At 56.2% G+C, this 18818-nt stretch overlaps 1 protein-coding gene across 5 annotated transcripts in view; it reads right to left on the bottom strand.

The window, feature by feature from the left end:
• ARHGAP33 (Rho GTPase activating protein 33) overlaps positions 1–18818 on the bottom strand; it is a 73969-nt gene that overhangs the window by 24169 nt on the left and 30982 nt on the right. For all 5 annotated transcript variants that reach the window (XM_044991286.1, XM_044991290.1, XM_044991287.1 and 2 more), the window contains 2 exons: positions 17786–17852; positions 17015–17083 (listed from right to left, as the gene is read on the bottom strand). In XM_044991286.1, the coding sequence (XP_044847221.1) occupies positions 17015–17083; positions 17786–17852 (136 nt within the window). The remainder of the gene's footprint in view (positions 1–17014; positions 17084–17785; positions 17853–18818) is intronic.

Genomic DNA, 18818 nt, shown 5'->3' with positions numbered 1-18818 from the left:
GGACATATTGCTCATTGCTGGGACGCAGCCACCTCTGGAGCAGGCCAGCTGGGTACAGCTGCATATTACTCCACAGTGGGACAACTCGCCCAGCGCTGGGACGTAGCTGGTGGGGAGCGGGGCAGCGGCCGCTCCCCCACTGAGCACAAGTGGCGCCTTGTCAATTCCTTGGTGCCTTTTGAATTTTTACTCACCCGGCGGCGCTCAGGGTCTTCGGCGGCACTTCGGTGCTGGGCCCTCACTCGCTCTGGGGGTCTTCGGCGGCACTTCGGTGCTGGGCCCTCACTCGCTCTGGGGGTCTTCGGCGGCACTGAAGGACCCGCCGCCGAAATGCCGCCGAAGACCCGTGGAGCGAGTGAAGGTCCCGCCGCCGCGGTGCCGCCGAAGACCCGGAGCGCTGCCGGGTGAGTAAAAGCACCACCCCTCCAGTGAAAACGCTGCAGTGGGTGGCCCCCCTTTTTTTTTGTAAAAGCAGCAGAGTTCTGTGGCACCGTATAGACTAACAAAGCTCCCCCTGTTCCCTCCACCTGGCTACGCCACTGCAGCCACCGCTGGGGCGGGAGAGCCAGGAACAGCCACACAACTCCTCATGGGGATGGTACGCCTGGCGCTGGGACGCAGCCACCGCTGGGGTAGGGCGGACAGAAACAGCCACACAACACCGCCCGGGTACAGCTCGCCCGGCGCTGGGACGCAGCCACCTCTGGAGTAGGGCGGACAGAAACAGCCACACAACACCGCCCGGGTACAGCTCGCCTGGTGCTGGGACGCAGCCACCGCTGGGGTAGGGCGGACAGAAACAGCCACACAACACCGCCCGGGTACAGCTCGCCCGGCGCTGGGACGCAGCCACCGCTGGGGTAGGGCGGACAGAAACAGCCACACAACACCGCCCGGGTACAGCTCGCCCGGCGCTGGGACGCAGCCACCTCTGGGGTAGGGCGGACAGAAACAGCCACACAACACCACCCGGGTACAGCTCGCCTGGCGCTGGGACGCAGCCACCTCTGGAGTAGGGCGGACAGAAACAGCCACACAACACCACCCGGGTACAGCTCGCCTGGCGCTGGGATGCACCCACCTCTGGGGTAGGGCGGACAGAAACAGCCACACAACACCGCCCGGGTACAGCTCGCCCGGCGCTGGGACGCAGCCACCTCTGGAGTAGGGCGGACAGAAACAGCCACACAACACCGCCCGGGTACAGCTCGCCCGGCGCTGGGACGCAGCCACCTCTGGAGTAGGGCGGACAGAAACAGCCACACAACACCGCCCGGGTACAGCTCGCCCGGCGCTGGGATGCAGCCACCTCTGGGTCGGGGTAGATAGAAACAGGAGCACGTGCCACCACAGAGGGACAGCTCGCCTGGTGCTGGAAAACAGCCACCTATGGGGTGGGACAGCTGGGAACAGTAGCACATAACGACTCATGGGGCCGGTTCGCCTGGCACTGGGTCGCAGCCACTTCAGCAGCAGGGTGGAGAGGAACAGCCACACACAACTCCCCATGAGGACGGCTCACTCAGTGCTGGAGCACGGCCACCTCTAGGACAGGGCAGGGGGGAACAACTGCACATAACGCCGCAGCTTGCGCGGTGCCGGGACACAGCCGTGACAGCCGGGAAGAGCTGCACATAAAACCACATGGAGAGAGCTTGCCCGGCTCCAGGATACAGCCACCTCTGGGACGGGGCAGGGGGGAACAACTGCACATAACGCTGCAGCTTGCGCGGTGCTGCGACACAGCCGTGACTGGGCTGGGACAGCCGGGAAGAGCTGCACATAAAACCACATGGAGAGAGCTTGCCCGGCTCCACGATACAGCCACCTCTGGGACGGGGCAGCTGGGAACAGTAGCACATAACACCGCATGAGGACAACTTGCCCGGCGCTGGGACGCACACACCTCTGAGTCGGGGCAGCTGGGAACAGCCGCACATAATCCCTCATAGGGACGGTTCACCTGGCACTGGGACACAGCCACCTCTGGAGTGGAGTGGACAGGAACGGCCACCCCTAACACCACATGGGGATGGCTCACTCGGTACTGAGATACAGCCATCTCTGGGGCAGGGCAGGTGGGAACAGCTGCATATAACGACGCATTGGGACAGCTCACCGGGCACTTGGACGTCGCCACCTCTGAGGTGTGGCAGCCAGTAACTGCCGCACATAACACTACACAAGACGGGGTCAGCTCACCTGGCACTTGGACACAGCCACCTCTGGGGTGGGGCAGCTGGGAACAGTCACACACAACTCCTCATGGGGATGGTTCGCCTGGCACTGGGACAAAGCCACCTCTGTGGCAGGGCAGCTGGGAACAGTCACACATAACACCACACTGGCACAACTCGCCCAACGCTGGGACACAGCCACCTATGCGGTGGAGCAGCCAGGAACAGTTGCACATACTGCACAGGGACAGCTCGCGCGGTGCCAGGATGCAGCCACCTCTGGGGTGGGACAGCTCGGGACAGCCACACATAACAGCGCACAGGGACTGCTCGCTCAGTGCTGGGACGCAGCCACTGCTGGGGTAGGGCGGACAGAAACAGACACACATAACACCACATGGGGACGGTGTCACGGAGTGTGGGGGAGTCAGGGCCCTGCACCCCCCACTTCCTACGATTCACCGTGACTCTGAGCCAGCCAGTAAAACAGAAGGTTTATTAGACAACAGGAAGACAGTCCCAAGCAGGGCTTGTAGGTACAACCAGGACCCCTCAGCCAGGTCCCTCTGGGGGGCAAAGATCTTAGACCCCAGACTCGGGGTTCCCTGCCTCTTCCCAGCCAGCCCAAAACTGAAAAAACCTCTCCAGCAGGCTCTCCCCCTCCTTCTCTCCCCCTCTCCCTTTGTCCAGTTCCCCAGGCAAAGGTGTCGACTCCCCCAACCCCCGCCTCAGGTTACAGGCTCAGGTACCGTCCCTCACCTAAAGTCATCCCCTGCTCTCCATTCCCCATGCAGACAGTCCCAGTAAAACTAAATGACATTCCCAGGTCAATCCACCCCGCTCCCTCCTGCGTCACAGACGGCTCACTTGGTACTGAGATACAGCCACCTCTGGGGCAGGGCAGGTGGGAACAGCCGCATATCATGCCACATGGGGACAGCTCGCCCGGCGCTGGGATGAAACCACCTCTGCGGCAGGGCAGCTGGGTTATAGCCGCAGATAACACTGCACGGGGACATATCGCTCATTGCTGGGACACAGCCACCTCTGGAGTGGGGCAGCCAGGAACAGCCACATATAACACTGCACAGACAGTTCGCCTGGCGCTGGGACGCAGCCACCGCTGGGGCAGGAGAGCCAGGAACAGCTGCACATAACACCACAAGGAGACGGCTTGCGTGGTGCCGGGACACAGACACCTCTGGGGCAGGAGAGCCAGGAACAGCCGCACATAACACTGCAGGGAAAGAGCTCGCGCAGCACTGGGAAGCAGCCATGTCTGGGGCGGGGCAGCCAGGAAGAGCCGCACATAAAGCCACACTGGGAGAGCTCGCCTGGCTCCAGTACGCAGCCACCTCTGGGGTGGCACAGCCGTGAACAGCCGCACATAACACCACACGGGGACGGTTCGCCTGGCGCTGGGACACAGCCATCTCTGGGGTAGGGCGGACAGAAACAGACACACATAATACCACATGGGGACAGCTCACTTGGTACTGAGATACAGCCATCTCTGGGGCAGGGCAGGTGGGAACAGCCGCATATCATGCCACATAGAGACAGCTCGCCCGGCACTGGGATGAAGCCACCTTTGGGGCGGGGCAGCCGGGTTATAGCCGCAGATAACACTGCATGGGGACATATCGCTCATTGCTGGGACACAGCCACCTCTGGAGTGGGGCAGCCGGGAACAGCCACACTGGGACAACTTGCCTGGCGCTGGGACGCAGCCACCGCTGGGGCAGGGCAGCGGGGAAGAGACGCACATAACATTACAAGGGGACAGCTTGCCTGGGGGCGGGTCACAGCCACCTCTGGGGTGGAGCAGCTGGGAACAGGCGCACAAACCACTGTGACAAAGTGAGGGATTTTCATGGTTTTTTCAATGGTTTGCATGCAGAGGGGTTGGGACTCAGTTACCCCGGGTGTTGCTGGTTTAACAAGGTTATAGGAGAGGGTTTGTTGTTACACAGGACCAGTGAGGGAACTAGGGACCCCGGCCCATGGCCTGGAGAATGGATACGCCAGCAACTGGTGACCTGGCGATTGGGAGGCCCAGCTCAGGAGTCACAGCCAGTTCTGGCCAGAGGCAGGACAGTGGGCTGTGCAGAGAGGACCCCGGTGACCTAACCAGCTGGTTCCAGCCAGAGGGGAACAAAGGACGGCTGAGAGGAGAGGAGGCCCAAGTGACCCTGTTTACCTGGACAGAGGTAGGTCTAAGGGAAGGTGCTCTCAGATTCTCAGCTGGAAAGTCCAGGGTCTCTGGGCTGGGAGAAGAGAGCAGGCAGAGCCCACCTGGATGCAGGGGAGACTTAGATGTCCTGTGCTGAGGGAGGCCAGGCCCTGAGAGTTTCCTGTGCTGGGTTCAGACGCTCCATAAACCCTCCTGTTTTACGCTGGCTGAGAGTCGCTCTGGTCCAGAGATCAGGGTGGCATTATTCCCTCTGGGAGTGGAGGCCCCGGGGGTCCAGAGTGAGTGGACACCCTGAGGGGGCTCACGGTGCGAGACAGGTGTGCTAAGGCTCAGAGAGGTGCGGTTCCAGGAGGCTGAGGGGCTTAACTCCCGAGAGAGAGTGGACCCCCGGGAAGGGCTGTCACACTGAAGGGGGTTCCCCCCAGGGACCGTACGGGGCCAAGAGTGGGGCACAACCTGTGAGTCTGTGACAATGTAGTAGCAGAGGATGGTTTGTGGATGCACCCTGTAGACAGCTGGCTGTGAGCACAGTCACTTTGCAGTGAGTGGCTGCCAGCAATAAAACGAGGGAACTGAAGGAACCAGCATGGAAATGGCCTATAACCAGCTCCGTAAGAGAGACCTGGCATGTCTGTGCAGGGAGGGAGGGCTGAGTGTGGGGAGACTCACTAAGGAGCAGCTGATGGCTCAGTTTGTAGAGAATGACCAGCCTGAGGAACAGGCGCCAGACCCCAGCAGGGGCAGCCGGGGAGTAGCCATGGGGGCAGTCCATGTAGCAGCTGGGAGTCTATCAGACCCGACTCCCTGGAGCTGGAGCTAAAAGTGAAGGAGCTGGAGATGGAGGAGCAGCATGAGTTGGAGGAGAGGCGGGCTGTGACGAAGTGGGAATGTTCTTAATGTTTTCTCTAAATACTGTGTGGGTGCCTCAGTTTCCCCTATGCATTTCTTAAGTATCTAAGGGTGTGCGATTGTTGCAGAGCATAGAGGGCAGGGATGTGCAAAGGTCTGCACAGAGAATGGCTGACACCCTGTCTCCTGGCAACTGATAGCCTGGGTCCCTCCCTTGCAAAGGTGCCAACTGAAGGTGTTGGAGAACAAAGAAATCAGGTGGCCTCCTGGACTGGGAAAGAGACAAAGGGAGAGGAGGGGCTGGAGAGTTTCAGTTTGGAGCTGGTTGGGAAAATGGAGGGGAGGCCAGTCAGACCTCCTGGCCTCCCCTGCTCCCCCAAGATGGACCTGACTGAGGAGGTCTTGTTGTCTGTACCTGCAATACCTGTCTTGGACTGTGTTCCTATCGTCTAAATAAACCTTCTGTTTTACTGGCTGGCTGAGAGTCATGGTGAATCGCAGGAAGCCGGGGGTGCAGGGCCTTGTCTCCCCCAACTCCGTGACACGGGCCAAGAGGGCCTTCCGGGGCGGCTGGGGGTACGTGGGAAACGGCCCCGAGACACCAGTTTTGTGGGGAATCTAGATACCAAACTGCTACCTCAGTTTAAGGAGGCGGGGGGGGGGGGGGGATATTGATGCCTACCTCACAGCCTTTGAGAAGGCTTGGGATCTACACCAGATTGATCCCACAGACAGGCTCTGCTGTCTAACCCCCTCCTGGGTCCCAAGGCCATAGAGGCATTCAGCCAAATGGATGGTATTGAGATGGGGGACTATGACCTGTTCAAACAGGCTTTGCTGCTGAAGTTTGAACTGAGCCCCAAGGCGTATAGGAAACGATTCCAGGGTGTAGGCAAGATCTCAGGTGTCACTTACAAGGAGGTCACCAACCTGCTGTAGGAACATCTCCACAAGTGGGGAAAGGGCACAGGAGCCACTACCGCAGAGGATGTGTATAACCTGGTGGGGTTGGAGCAGCTGTATGACATCTGCTCTCCAGACCTTAAGGTGTGGTCAGTGGACTGGAAGCCCAAAGATCTGCGCAGTGCGGGTGCAGTTTGAGGACAGCAGATGGGATGTAAGGAGGGACCCAAAGAGGCTGGGGTGCATGATCACCTAAAAGGCAGTCAGCTGTGAACCAGCTGAGCAGCGAACAGCGGAGAGGCTCACAGAGGGAGTTTGACTGGGAGTTCGCCTGGGGAGAGCCCACTGAGGCATTCAACTTGCAGGCTCCTCTGAGTAGTTGCTGCAGCAGCTGAGGAAGCTCTTAGAAGGAAAGTGCTATGGATGGTGAGTGGTCAGCTGTTGTGACCTGTGCCATGTTTGTCTTTCTTCCACAGGACAGAAGCGACTTTGTCTGTACAACGTGCAAGCTGGTCTCCATATTGGAAGAGAAGGTTCAAGGTCTGGAGAAACAAGTATCGACCCTGCGTTGCATAAGAGAAAATGAAGATTTCCTGGACAGACGTCAGGATATGCTTCTATGGGCACAACATTCTGAAGAATCAGAGCAGGCTGCACAGCAGGGACAGAAGGACGGTGAAGAAATTTGGCAGCATGTGACCTCCAGAAGAAGAAAGAGGAGCATCCATGTACCAGAAATGCAGATACAGGTGAGCAACCATTTTCATGTTCTTTCCACAGGTACTAATGCAGAGAGTGGACTAGATGATACATCTGAGGGAAGGGAGCAGAAGGAGACTCCACCGATTGGAAGGCATGAGATGCACTGTCCTAGGGATGGGGGTTCCACGAGCACCGCTCCCAAGAGGAGGAGGCAGGTGGTGGTGGTCGGGGACTCCCTCCTCAGGGGAACTGAGTTATCTATCTGCCGTCCCGACCGGGAAAACTGAGAAGTGTGCTGCTTGCCAGGAGCTAGGATTCATGATGTGACGGAGAGACTGCTGAGACTCATCAAGCCCTCGGATCATTACCCCTTCCTGCTTCTCCACATGGGCACCAATGATACTGCCAAGAATGACCTTGAGCGGATCACTACAGACTATGTGGCTCTGGGAAGAATGATAAAGGAGTTTGAGGCGCAAGTGGTGTTCTCGTCCATCCTCCCTGTGGAAGGAAAAGACCCGGGTAGAGACCGTTGGATTGTGGAAGTCAACAAATGGCTACGCAGGTGGTGTCGGACAGAAGGCTTTGGATGTTTGACCATGGGATGGTGTTCCAAGAAGGAGGAGAGATAGGCAGAGACGGGCTCCACCTAACAAAGAGAGGGAAGAGCGTCTTCGCAAGCAGGCTGGCTAACCTAGTGAGGAGGGCTTTAAACTAGGTTCACCGGGGGAAGGACACCAAAGCCCTGAGGTAAGTGGGGAAGTGGGATACGGGGAGGAAGCACGAGCAGGAGAGCACAATGGGGAAGGACTCCTGTCTCATACTGAGAAAGCAGGACAATCAGCGAGTTATCTTAAGTGCCTATACACAAATGCAAGAAGGCTGGGAAACAAGCAGGGGGAAACTGGAAGTCCTGGCACAGTCAAGGAATTATGATGTGATTGGAATAACAGAGACTTGGTGGGATAACTCACATGACTGGAGTACTGTCATGGATGGAAGGACAGGCAGGGCAGAAAAGGTGGGGGAGTTGCACTGTATGTAAGAGAGCAGTACGACTGCTCAGAGCTCCAGTATGAAACTGCAGAAAAACCTGAGAGTCTCTGGATTAAGTTTAGAAGTGGGAGCAACAAGAGAGATGTCGTGGTGGGAGTCTGCTATAGACCACCAGACCAGGGGGATGAGGTGGACGAGGCTTTCTTCCGGCAACTAACAGAAGTTACTAGGTCACAGGCCCTGGTTCTCATGGGGGACTTCAATCACCCCAATATCTAGAGCAATACAGCAGTGCACAGACAATCCAGGAAGTTTTTGGAAAGTGTAGGGGACAATTTCCTGGTGCAAGTGCTGGAGGAACTGACTTGGGGCAGAGCTCTTCTTGACCTGCTGCTCACAAACTGGGAAGAATTAGTAGGGAAAGCAAAAGTGGATGGGAACCTGGGAGGCAGTGACTATGAGATGGTCGAGTTCAGGATCCTGACACAAGGAAGAAAGGAGAGCAGCAGAATACGGACCCTGGACTTCAGGAAAGCAGACTTTGACTCCCTCAGGGAACTGATGGGCAGGATCCCCTGGGAGAATAACATGAGGGGGAAAGGAGTCCAGGAGAGCTGGTTGTATTTTAAAGACTCCTTATTGAGGCTGCAGGAACAAACCATCCTGATGAGTAGAAAGAATAGTAAATATGGCAGGCGACCAGCTTGGCTTAACAGAGAAATCCTTGCTGATGTTAAATGCAAAAAAGAAGCTTACAAGAAGTGGAAGATTGGACAAATGACCAGGGAGGAGTATAAAAATATTGCTCAGGCATGCAGGAGTGAAATCAGGAAGGCCAAATCACACTTGGAGTTGAAGCTAACAAGAGATGTTAAGAGTAACAAGAAGGGTTTCTTCAGGTATGGTAGCAACAAGAAGGTCAACGAAAGTGTGGGCCCCTTACTGAATGAGGGAGGCAACCTAGTGACAGAGGATGTAGAAAAAGCTAATGTACTCAATGCTTTTTTTGCCTCTGTCTTCACGAACAAGGTCAGCTCCCAGACTGCTGCACTGGGCAGCACAGCATGGGGAGGAGGTGACCAGCTCTCTGTGGAGAAAGAAGTGGTTCGGGACTATTTAGAAAAGCTGGACAAGCACAAGTCCATGGGGCCAGATGCACTGCATCCGAGGGCGCTAAAGGAGTTGGTGGATGTGATTGCAGAGCCATTGGCCATTATCTTTGAAAACTCACGGCGATCGGGGGAGGTCCTGGATGACTGGAAGAAGGCTAATGTAGAGCCCATTGTTTAAAAAGGGAAGGAGGATCCAGGGAACTATGGGTCTGTGGATGAGGGGAAAGCAGTGGACGTGTTATTCCTTGACTTCAGCAAAGTTTTTGATATGGTCTCCCACAGTATTCTTGCCGGCAAGTTAAAGAAGTATGGGCTGGATGAATGGACTATAAGGTGGATAGAAAGGTGGCTAGATCTTTGGACTCAATGGGTTATGATCAATGGCTCCATGTCTAGTTGGCAGCCGGCATCAAGCGGAGTGCTCCAAGAGTCAGTTCTGGGGCCGGTTTTGTTCAATATCTTCATTAATGATCTGGAGGATGGCGTGGACTGCACCCTCAGCAAGTTTCCAGATGACACTAAACTGGGAGAAGTGGTAGATACGCTGGAGGGTAGGGATAGGATACAGAGGGACCTAGACAAATTAGAGGATTGGGCCAAAAGAAATCTGATGAGGTTCAACAAGGACAAGTGCAGAGTCCTGCACTTAGGATGGAAGAATCCCATGCACTGCTATAGACTAGGGACCGAATGGCTAGGAAGCAGTGCTGCAGAAAAGGACCTAGGGGTTACAGTGGATGAGAAGCTGGACATGAGTCAACAGTGTGCCCTTGTTGCCAAGAAGGCTAATGGCATTTTGGGCTGTATAAGTAGGGGCATTGCCAGCAGATCGAGGGATGTGATCATTCCCCTCTATTCGACATTGGTGAGGTCTCATCTGGAGTACTGTGTCCAGTTTTGGGCCCCACACTACAAGAAGGATGTGGAAAAATTGGAAAGAGTCCAGAGGAGGGCAACAAAAATGATTAGGGGGCTGGAGCACATGACTTATGAGGAGAGGCTGAGGGAACTGTTTAGTCTGCAGAAGAGAAGAATGAGGGGGGATTTGAACCTGAAAGTGGGTTCCAAAGAGGATGGATCTAGACTGTTCTCAGTGGTAGCAGATGACTCAACAAGGAGTAATGGTCTCAAGTTGCAGTGGGGAAGGTTTAGGTTGGACATTAGGAAAAACTGAGGCACCATCAACCAGGGCTGTACCCTCAAACCCAGCAGCCGAATTCAGATGGAGCTGCAGGAGGATCTCTCTTTAGAGAAGCTGAGGACCACAGCAGTGCAGGATCCCAAGGGAGGACCGCCAGGAGATATTCTTGTGGGAGAAGGGATTCCTGTACCGGGAACGGGCTGGTTTGGGGCAAACTGAACCTTGGAAAGCCAGGAGGCAGTTGATGGTTCCCAGAGGTACTGCCGCAGACTGTTGTACTTGGCCCACAATATTCCTTAGAGGTTTTTAAGGTCAGGCTTGGACGAAGCCCTGGCTGGGATGATTTAGTTGGGAATTGGTCCTGCTTTGAGCAGGGGGTTGGACTAGATGACCTCCTGAAGTCCCTTCCAACCCTGATATTCCCCTTTCAGGGCATCAGGGAGTACGGCACAACAGGCAGAGGCTGCTGCAGAACTTTTACTGGCCTGGGGTCTTTGATGCTGTCCAACAGTATTGCAGGTCCTGTGACTCCTGCCAGGGGGTGGGAAAGGCCCGGGATAAGTGTAAAGCACCTGTGACGAAGTGGGACTGTTCTTAATGTCTCCCCTGAATATTGTGTGGGTGCCTCAGTTTCTGGCCCGCCCTCTGTCGCCTAGCAACTAATGGCCAGGCCCTTCCCCCCTGCAAGGTGATAGCTAAAGGTGTGGGAGAACAAAGAGGTCAGGTGACCTCCTCGCCCAGGAAAGGAACTCAGCAGAGAAGGAGGGGCTGGAGGGGGTTTCAGTTTGGGGGCTGGCTGGGGACGAGGAGTGAGGGCAGACGTGGGGGTCTGCCTCACTGGGCCCCAGAACGGACCCGGCTGAGGGGTCCGGTTCTCTGTACCTACAAGCTCTGTTTTAGACCATGTTCCTGTCATCTAATAAACCTCTGTTTTACTGGCTGGCTGAGAGTCACGTCTGACTGCGAAGTGGGGGTGCAGGACCCTGTGTGGACTCGCTGTGGGAGGCGCATGGAGGGGCAGAGGACGCTGAATGCTCCAAGGAGAGACCCAGGATGTGAAGCTGTGTGAGCTTCTTGCCCTGGAGACAGTCTGCTCCAAGGAAGAGGAGGCTCCCCAAAGTCCTGACTGGCTTGGTGGGGAGCAGTTCCAGAGCATCACCCGGGAACTCCGTGACAGCACATCTGAGACCTTTGCCCATCATAGATGAGCCTTTTCAGAAGGTGGCCATGGACATAGTGGGGCCCCTCAGCAGGGTGAGTGTTGGATTTCGCTTCGCACTACCCTGAGGCGGTGGCCTTGTCCTCTATCTAGGCAGACACCGTGGCAGATGCACTGCTGCCCATTGTCAGCAGAGTGGGTTTCCCCAAGGAGGCCCTTACAGACTTCATGTCGGGCCTGCTCCAGTGCTTGTGGGAGAAGTGTTGGGACCAGCACACCTGGGCCTTAGCATATCACCCTCAGTACAATGGGCCGGTGGAGAGGTTCAATGGGACCCTAAAGATGATGCTGAAAACCTTTATGGACCATCACCCGCGGGACTGGGACAAGTATTTACCCCACCTGCTGTTTGCATACAGGGAAGTGCCCCAGGAATCCACAGGGTTTTCCCTGTCTGAGTTGCTGTACAGGAGGAAGGTGAGGGGACCCCTGGACTTGATGAGGGACAAGTGAGAGGGGAAGGCCTCTCCCGACAGTGAATCAGTGGTGGAGTATGTACTGATCTTCCCGGAAAAGCTCGTGGAGCTCATGGGCTTGGCTAGGGGAAACCTAGCCAGGGCCCAGAGGAAGCAGAAGGTCTGGTAAAACCGCTCAGCACGTGCCCGCTCCTATGCTATCAGGGACCAGGTGATGCTTCTCATCCCCGTGAGGAAGAACAAGCTGCAAGCTGCCTGGGACGGCCCCTTCAAGGTCATCAGACACGTAAAAGAGGTGAACTATGTAGTGGAACTGTCCAACCGGGCACACAGCCACCTGGTGCACCATGTCAACATGATGAAGCTGTACTGGGACCGGGAGAAGTTGGTGCTGGCTGGGTGTGGGCAGTGGGAGGAGAAGGGAGGGACTCATCCCTGAGGTTGGGGCTGACCCCTTGCTGGAATCGATTCCCCACTCAGACCAGCTAACCCCTGCCCAGCAGGCAGAGATCAGAGGGGCGCTGCATTCATTACCAGCAGCAATTTTCCAACCGACTGGGGCTCACAAACCTGGCTGTTCACTGGGTGGAGACGGGAGCCAACCCTCCCATCAGGTGTTCCCCATTCAGGGTCACTGGGAAAGCAGCCCAGGACCTGGAGAGAGAGGTCGGAGACATGCTGGCTTTAGGGGTGATTCAGCCACCCTCCAGCCCCTGGGCCTCTCCCGTGATGCTGGTCCTCAAGAAGGACGGGTCGATCCGGATCGGAAGCTCAATGCCATCACCATGTCCGATGCCTAACCCATGCCTAGGACCGATGAGGCCCTAGATAAGTTGTGGGGTGCCCGGTACCTCACTACTATGGATCTCACCAAAGGCTACTGGCAAGTGCCTTTGGACCCAGAGGCCCGGGTGATGTTTGCCTTCACCACCCCAATAGGGCTTTTTGCATTCTTGGTCCTACCTTTTGGCCTCAAGGGGGCACCTGCCACCTTTTAGCACCTGGTGGACCAGTTACTGCGGGGATGGAGGACTTTGCTCTAGCGCAGGGGTCGGCAACCTTTCAGAAGCGGTGTGCTGAGTCTTCATTTATTCACTCTGATTTAAGGTTTCCCATGCCAGTAATAAATTTTAATGTTTTTAGAAAGACTCTTTCTATAAGTCCATAATATATAACTAAACTATTGTTGTATGTAAACTAAGGTTTTAAAAATGTATAAGAAGCTTCATTTAAAATTAAATTAAAATGCAGAGCCTCCCTGAATCAGTGGCCAGGACCCGGGCAGTGTGAGTGCCACTGAAAATCAGCTCACGTGCCGCCATAGGTTGCCTAACCCTGCTCTAGTGTATATTGACGGTATCTGTGTCTTTAGTCAGACCTGGGAAGAACATGTGTCCCAAGTGAAGAGGCCTCCAGGATGCAGGACTGACCATAAAAGCTGGAAAGTGCAAGGTGGGGATGGCAGAGGTGTCATATCTAGGCTACAAGTTGGGGAGCGGCCACCTGAAGCCAGAACCGGCCAAAGTGGAGGCAATGAAGGACTGGCTCACTCCCCAGACTAAGAAGCAAGTCCAGCCTTTCACTGGGATGGCGGGGTACTACTGGAGGTTTGTGCCCCACTTTAACTCCCTGGCAGCTCCCCTCACAGAGCTTTGTAGGAAGGCAAAGCCAGACAGGGTGGTCTGGACCGAGCAGTGCCAGAGGGCTCTCTGTGGGCTAAAGGGGACGCTCATCCAAAGCCCAGTGCTGGTAATTCTGGATGTTAACAGGTTTCAGAGTAGCAGCTGTGTTAGTCTGTATCCGCAAAAAGAACAGGAATACTTGTGGCACCTTAAAGACTAACAAATTTATTTTAGCATGAGCTTTCGTGAGCTATAGCTCACTTCTTCGGATGCATAGAATGGAACACACAGACAGGAGACATTTATACATACAAAGAACATGAAAAGGTGGAAGTATGCATAACAGGAAAAGTCTAATCAATTGAGATGAGCTATCATCAGCAGGAGGAAAAAACACTTTTTGAAGTGATAATTAAGATGACCCAGCCTTCTATGGGTCATCTTAATTATCACTTCAAAAAGTGTTTTTTCCTCCTGCTGATGATAGCTCATCTCAATTGATTAGACTTTTCCTGTTATGCATACTTCCACCTTTTCATGTTCTCTGTATGTATAAATGTCTCCTGTCTGTGTGTTCCATTCTATGCATCCGAAGAAGTGAGCTATAGCTCACGAAAGCTCATGCTAAAATAAATTTGTTAGTCTTTAAGGTGCCACAAGTACTTCTGGATTTTAACAAACCCTTCCTGGTGTTCACCGACGCCTCAGACATGGGGCTGGGTGCGGAGCTGATGCAAACTGATACTAAGGGGGAGAGACACCCCATTGTGTATGCAGCGGGGTGGATACCCACTCCTGCTCTGAGGGGTTTAAAAAGTGGCCTGGGAAGGCTTGAAAGCTGCAGCTCTAAAAGCTGGGCTGACTGAGGAAGCGGCCGCAGCTGGGCCATGCCCCAATCAGGCCCAGCTGGTCCCTATAAGAGGCTGTGAGCCAGAAGCCCAGGGGAGTCTCCCTCTGCCTGTAGAGGGAGAAGGGCCTGGCTGCAGGGAGCTGGACACAGGGTACCTGAGTGAAGCAGGGCTGGGGAAAGGCAGAGGAGCTGGGGAGCTCCAGCCTGGAAAGCCCCAGGCTGCGGCCTAGCATTGGGCCAACAGGTACTGGGGGTTGCAGAGGGCAGCAGGTCCAAACCCCTTTGCCGATGATGAGTGGCCAATACTGCAGCCTGCCCCAGTGAAGGGGGGCCAGATGGAGACTGGGCAGTAGCCAAAACTGAGGCAAAGTGGGGATAGTGGGTTGGGGGTTCCCCAGGGAGGGGAGACCCAGATTGGTGGGGTACTGCCAGGGGGCAGCACCCCAGTTAAACAGGCACTGGGGTCCAGGGAGGGACACAGGGGCCAAGAGGACAGGCAGATCACCAGCCTGCAGAGGGCGCTCCGGAGCTAATTCCCTGAGAGACCAGCAGGAGACCCCGTGGGGGTGAGTCCGCACATCTACAGTGTACTTGAGTGAGAAGCTGCTGCCCCAGGAGCAGCACAATGTGGCCATAGAGAAGGAATGTCTGGCCATGGTGTGGGCCGTCAAAAAGCTGCAGCCGTATCTATTTGGGCAGCACTTCACCGTGTACACTGACCTCTCGCCCTTGATGTGGCTGCACCAAATTAAAGGGGCTAATGCCAAGCTGCTGAGATGGAGCCTGCTCCTCCAGGGTTATAACATGGACGTGGTCCATGTGAGGGGGAGTTCCAGTGTTACAGCCGCTGCTTTGTAATGGGGCAGGTGCCGTGAACTTCCCCAGGTCACTGGCTAAGTGACCCCGCTCAGTTCAGACTTGAATGGGGGGAGATGTGATGAAGTGAGGGATTTTCACGTTTTTTTTTCAATGGTTTGCATGCAGAGGGGGTGGGACTCAGTTTCCCTGGGCATTACTGGTTTAATGAAGTTTGATGTTACAGAGGACAAGCGATGGAACTTGGGACCCCAGCCAATGACCAGGAGAATGGATACGCCAGCAACTGGTGACCAGGAGGCCTAGCTCAGATGCCACAGCTGGTTCTGGCCAGTGGGAGGACAGTGGCCTGCAGAGAGAGGACCCTGGTCAGCTGACCAGCCGGTTCCAGCCAGAGGGGTACAAAGGACGGCTGAGAGGAGGCCCAGCTGACCCTGTTTACCTGGACAGAAGACAAGGGACAGAGGTGGGGCTTGGGGCCAGGTGATATCAGATGCCCAGCTGGAAAGTGCAGGGGCTCTGGATTGGAGAGAGAGCAGGCAGAGCCCACCTGGATGCAGGGGGAGACTTAGATGTTCTGTGCTGAGGGAGGCCAGGCCTAAGGCCTTGAGAGTTTCCTGTGCTGGGTTCAGACACTCAATAAACCCTCCTGTTTTACGCTGGCTGAGAGTCGCTCCGGTCTAGAGAGCCTAGGCATTATTCCCTCTGGGAGTGGAGGCCCTGAGGGGGCCCATGGTGAGAGACAGGCATGCAAGACTCAGAGAGGTACAGTTCCAGGAGGCAGAGGGGCTTACCCCCCAAGAGAGAGTGCACCCCTGAGAAGGGCTGTCACATTGAAGGGGGGTCCCCCCCAGAGACTGTATGGGGCCAAGAATGGGCATGACCTGTGAGTCCGTAACAGCCACCACACGGGGACAGCTCGCCTGGCACTGGGACACAGCCACCTATGGGGCAGGGCAGCTGGGAAGATCCACACAACACCACAAGGGGAGAGCTCGCCCGGCGCAGTGACGGAGCCACCTCTGGGGTGGGGCAGCTGGGAACAATCACACAACGCCTTACAGGGACAGTTCTCCTGGCCCTGGGACACAGCCATGTTTCAGGTGTGGCAGCTGGGAACAGCCTCACATAACACTGCAAGGGGAGAGCTGACCCGCTGCTGGGATGCAGCCACCTCTGGGGCGGGGCAGCTGGGAACAGCCACATATACTACACAGGGACAGCTATCCTAGTGGTGGGACACAGCCAACACTGGGGTGGGGCAGAGTGCAACTGATGCACATAACACACAGGGACAGCTTGCCAAGTGCTGGGATGCAGACACCTCTGGGGTGGGGCAGCCAGGAACAGCCTCACATTACACAGCACGGGGATGATTCGCCTGGCACTGGGACACAGCTACCTCAGGTAGGGCAGACAGGAACAGCCACACATAACACCACATGGGGATGGCTCACTTGGTACTGGGACACAGCCACCTCTGGGGCAGGGCAGGTGAGAACAGCCACACATAACACCGCATGGGGACAGCTTGCTCAGTGCTGGCACAGCCACCTCTGGGTTGGCGCAGCCGGAAACAGATGCACATAACACGTCACAGGAACCGTGCTCCTGGCACTGGGATACAGCCACCTCGGGTGGTGCAGCCAGCAAAAGCCACACACAACACTACACAGGTACAGCTCGCCCAGTGGTGGGATGCAGCCACCTCTGGGACAGAGCAGTTGGGAACAGCCGCACATAAATCCGCATGGGGACGGTTCGCTTGGCACTGGGACACAGCCACCTCTGGGGTAGGCGGACAGGAACAGCCACACATAACACATGGGGATGGCCCACTCTGTGCTGGGACACAGCCACCTCTGGGGTGGGGCAAGTGGGAACAGCTGCATATAATGCCACAGGGGGGACAGCTCGCCCAGTGCTGGGATGCAGCCAGCTCTGAGGTCAGAATGATATTGTAGTTTCCCCCTGCCTCCCTTGTTTAGGCTCCCTGTGCCAGCTCTACTGTACTTACCCAACGTGGGGGAGAGGGGCCCCTGAGGCGTGAGGACCCCAGGGATGCTGGCGCCCGTCCCATCTGTATCTGTTGGGGGTAACAGAGGGGAAGAAATAGGGTTGGGATGGTGGAGACAGAGCTCTCCCCCCCCCAGCACAGGGTCACCCTGAGTCACCTCTCCATGGAGCAGACATGGGCTGGCCCTGCTGAGCACCAGAGCCCAAGATGTGCTCCAGGGTGCCAGAGAGACCCCGGAGTCCCAGGGGAGACCCCAGCTAGGGGGAAAGGATGCCCTCACACCCCCTAACCCAACCCCTGCACCCCATCCGCTCTGCACCTTGCCCTGTCCCTATATCCCATCCCCTCCATAACCCCCCAACCCCAGCTACACCCCTACACCCTGTAGCCTCCATACCCCAAAACCCCTACTGCATCCCTGCACCACATCCTCTGTACCCCTGTACTCCCTGTCCTGCCCCTACACCCTGTCCCCTCCATACTCCCACACCCCAGCACCCCTGCCGCACCTCTACACTCTGTCCCCTCCATACCCCCCACTCCCTACCCCTACACCCCACCCCCTCTTTACCCCCACAACCCAGCACCCCTTACCCCACCCACCCTATCTCCACCCAAGTCCCTGCCGCCCACCCCACCTTCCCCATATCCCCCATACTCCTGTGCCCCTCCCCGTCTCACCCTAAACACCCTGCTCCCTACTCCCCCCAAGTCCTCAGGGCCACCTCATTGTGGGGGAGCAGCACCCCAGCTGTGGGGCCCAGGCATCACCTGCTTTGAGCTCTGGCGCCAGACGGTCCGGGAAGAGCTCAACACACTCGCTGGGGAAGAAACCGACCTGGTGAGATAGACAGATGGGGTCAGGATCCACTGCCCCACCCCCAATAGCTGAACATAGGGGTGTGACCGTATTGACATGATCTGTGACCGTATAGATCATTGTTGCAACCAAGGGCCTAAAGCGCTACCAAATCTTGTAGGAAGGAGGTCAAGTAAGGTGCCTATGGAACAGGTATGACGTGCTGGGTATGATTACGCTATCTGTATGCAGGTATCATTTTTGTATTTAAAGTTATAAGTATTGGCTCTACACTGTCTGTATTTCAAACCTGTGCTCTGCTTCTGGGTAACACCCCAGACAGTTTGGCATCAGCACTGCCTAGCCTGCTTGATGGCCCATTAAGGACCGTCAGCTGTACAACTGACCCATTGAGAGAAGGCAGATACACCTTGTGACTCAGCAAGGCAGGCAGGGACATGCCTATGGAGAGAAAAGACGGTTACTCACCTGTAGTAACTGGTGTTCTTCGAGATGTGTTGCTCCTATCCATTCCAGTTAGGTGTGCGCGCCGCGCGTGCACGGCATCTCGGAACTTTTTTACCCTAGCAACACCGGCGGGCCGGCTGGCGCCCCCTGGAGTGGCGCCGCTATGGCGCTAAATATATACCCCAGCCGGCCCGTCCGCTCCTCAGTTCCTTCTTGCCGGCTACTCCGACAGTGGGGAAGGAGGGCGGGTCTGGAATGGATAGGAGCAACACATCTCGAAGAACAACAGTTACTACAGGTGAGTAACCGTCTTTTCTTCTTCGAGTGATTGCTCCTATGCATTCCAGTTAGGTGAATCCCAAGCCTTACCTAGGCGGTGGGGTCGGAGTGAGACGTGGCGGAGTATAATACCGCGGAGCCGAAGGCTGCGTCGTCTCGAGACTGCTGCACCAACGCGTAATGGGAGGCGAAGGTGTGGACCGAAGACCAGGTGGCCGCTCGACAGATGTCCTGGATCGGAACGTTGGCCAGGAAGGC

This window comes from Mauremys mutica, chromosome 17 (genome assembly GCF_020497125.1).
Source record: "Mauremys mutica isolate MM-2020 ecotype Southern chromosome 17, ASM2049712v1, whole genome shotgun sequence".
Classification (NCBI taxonomy): domain Eukaryota; kingdom Metazoa; phylum Chordata; order Testudines; family Geoemydidae; genus Mauremys; species Mauremys mutica.
This window is presented reverse-complemented; position numbering and strand designations above follow the sequence as displayed.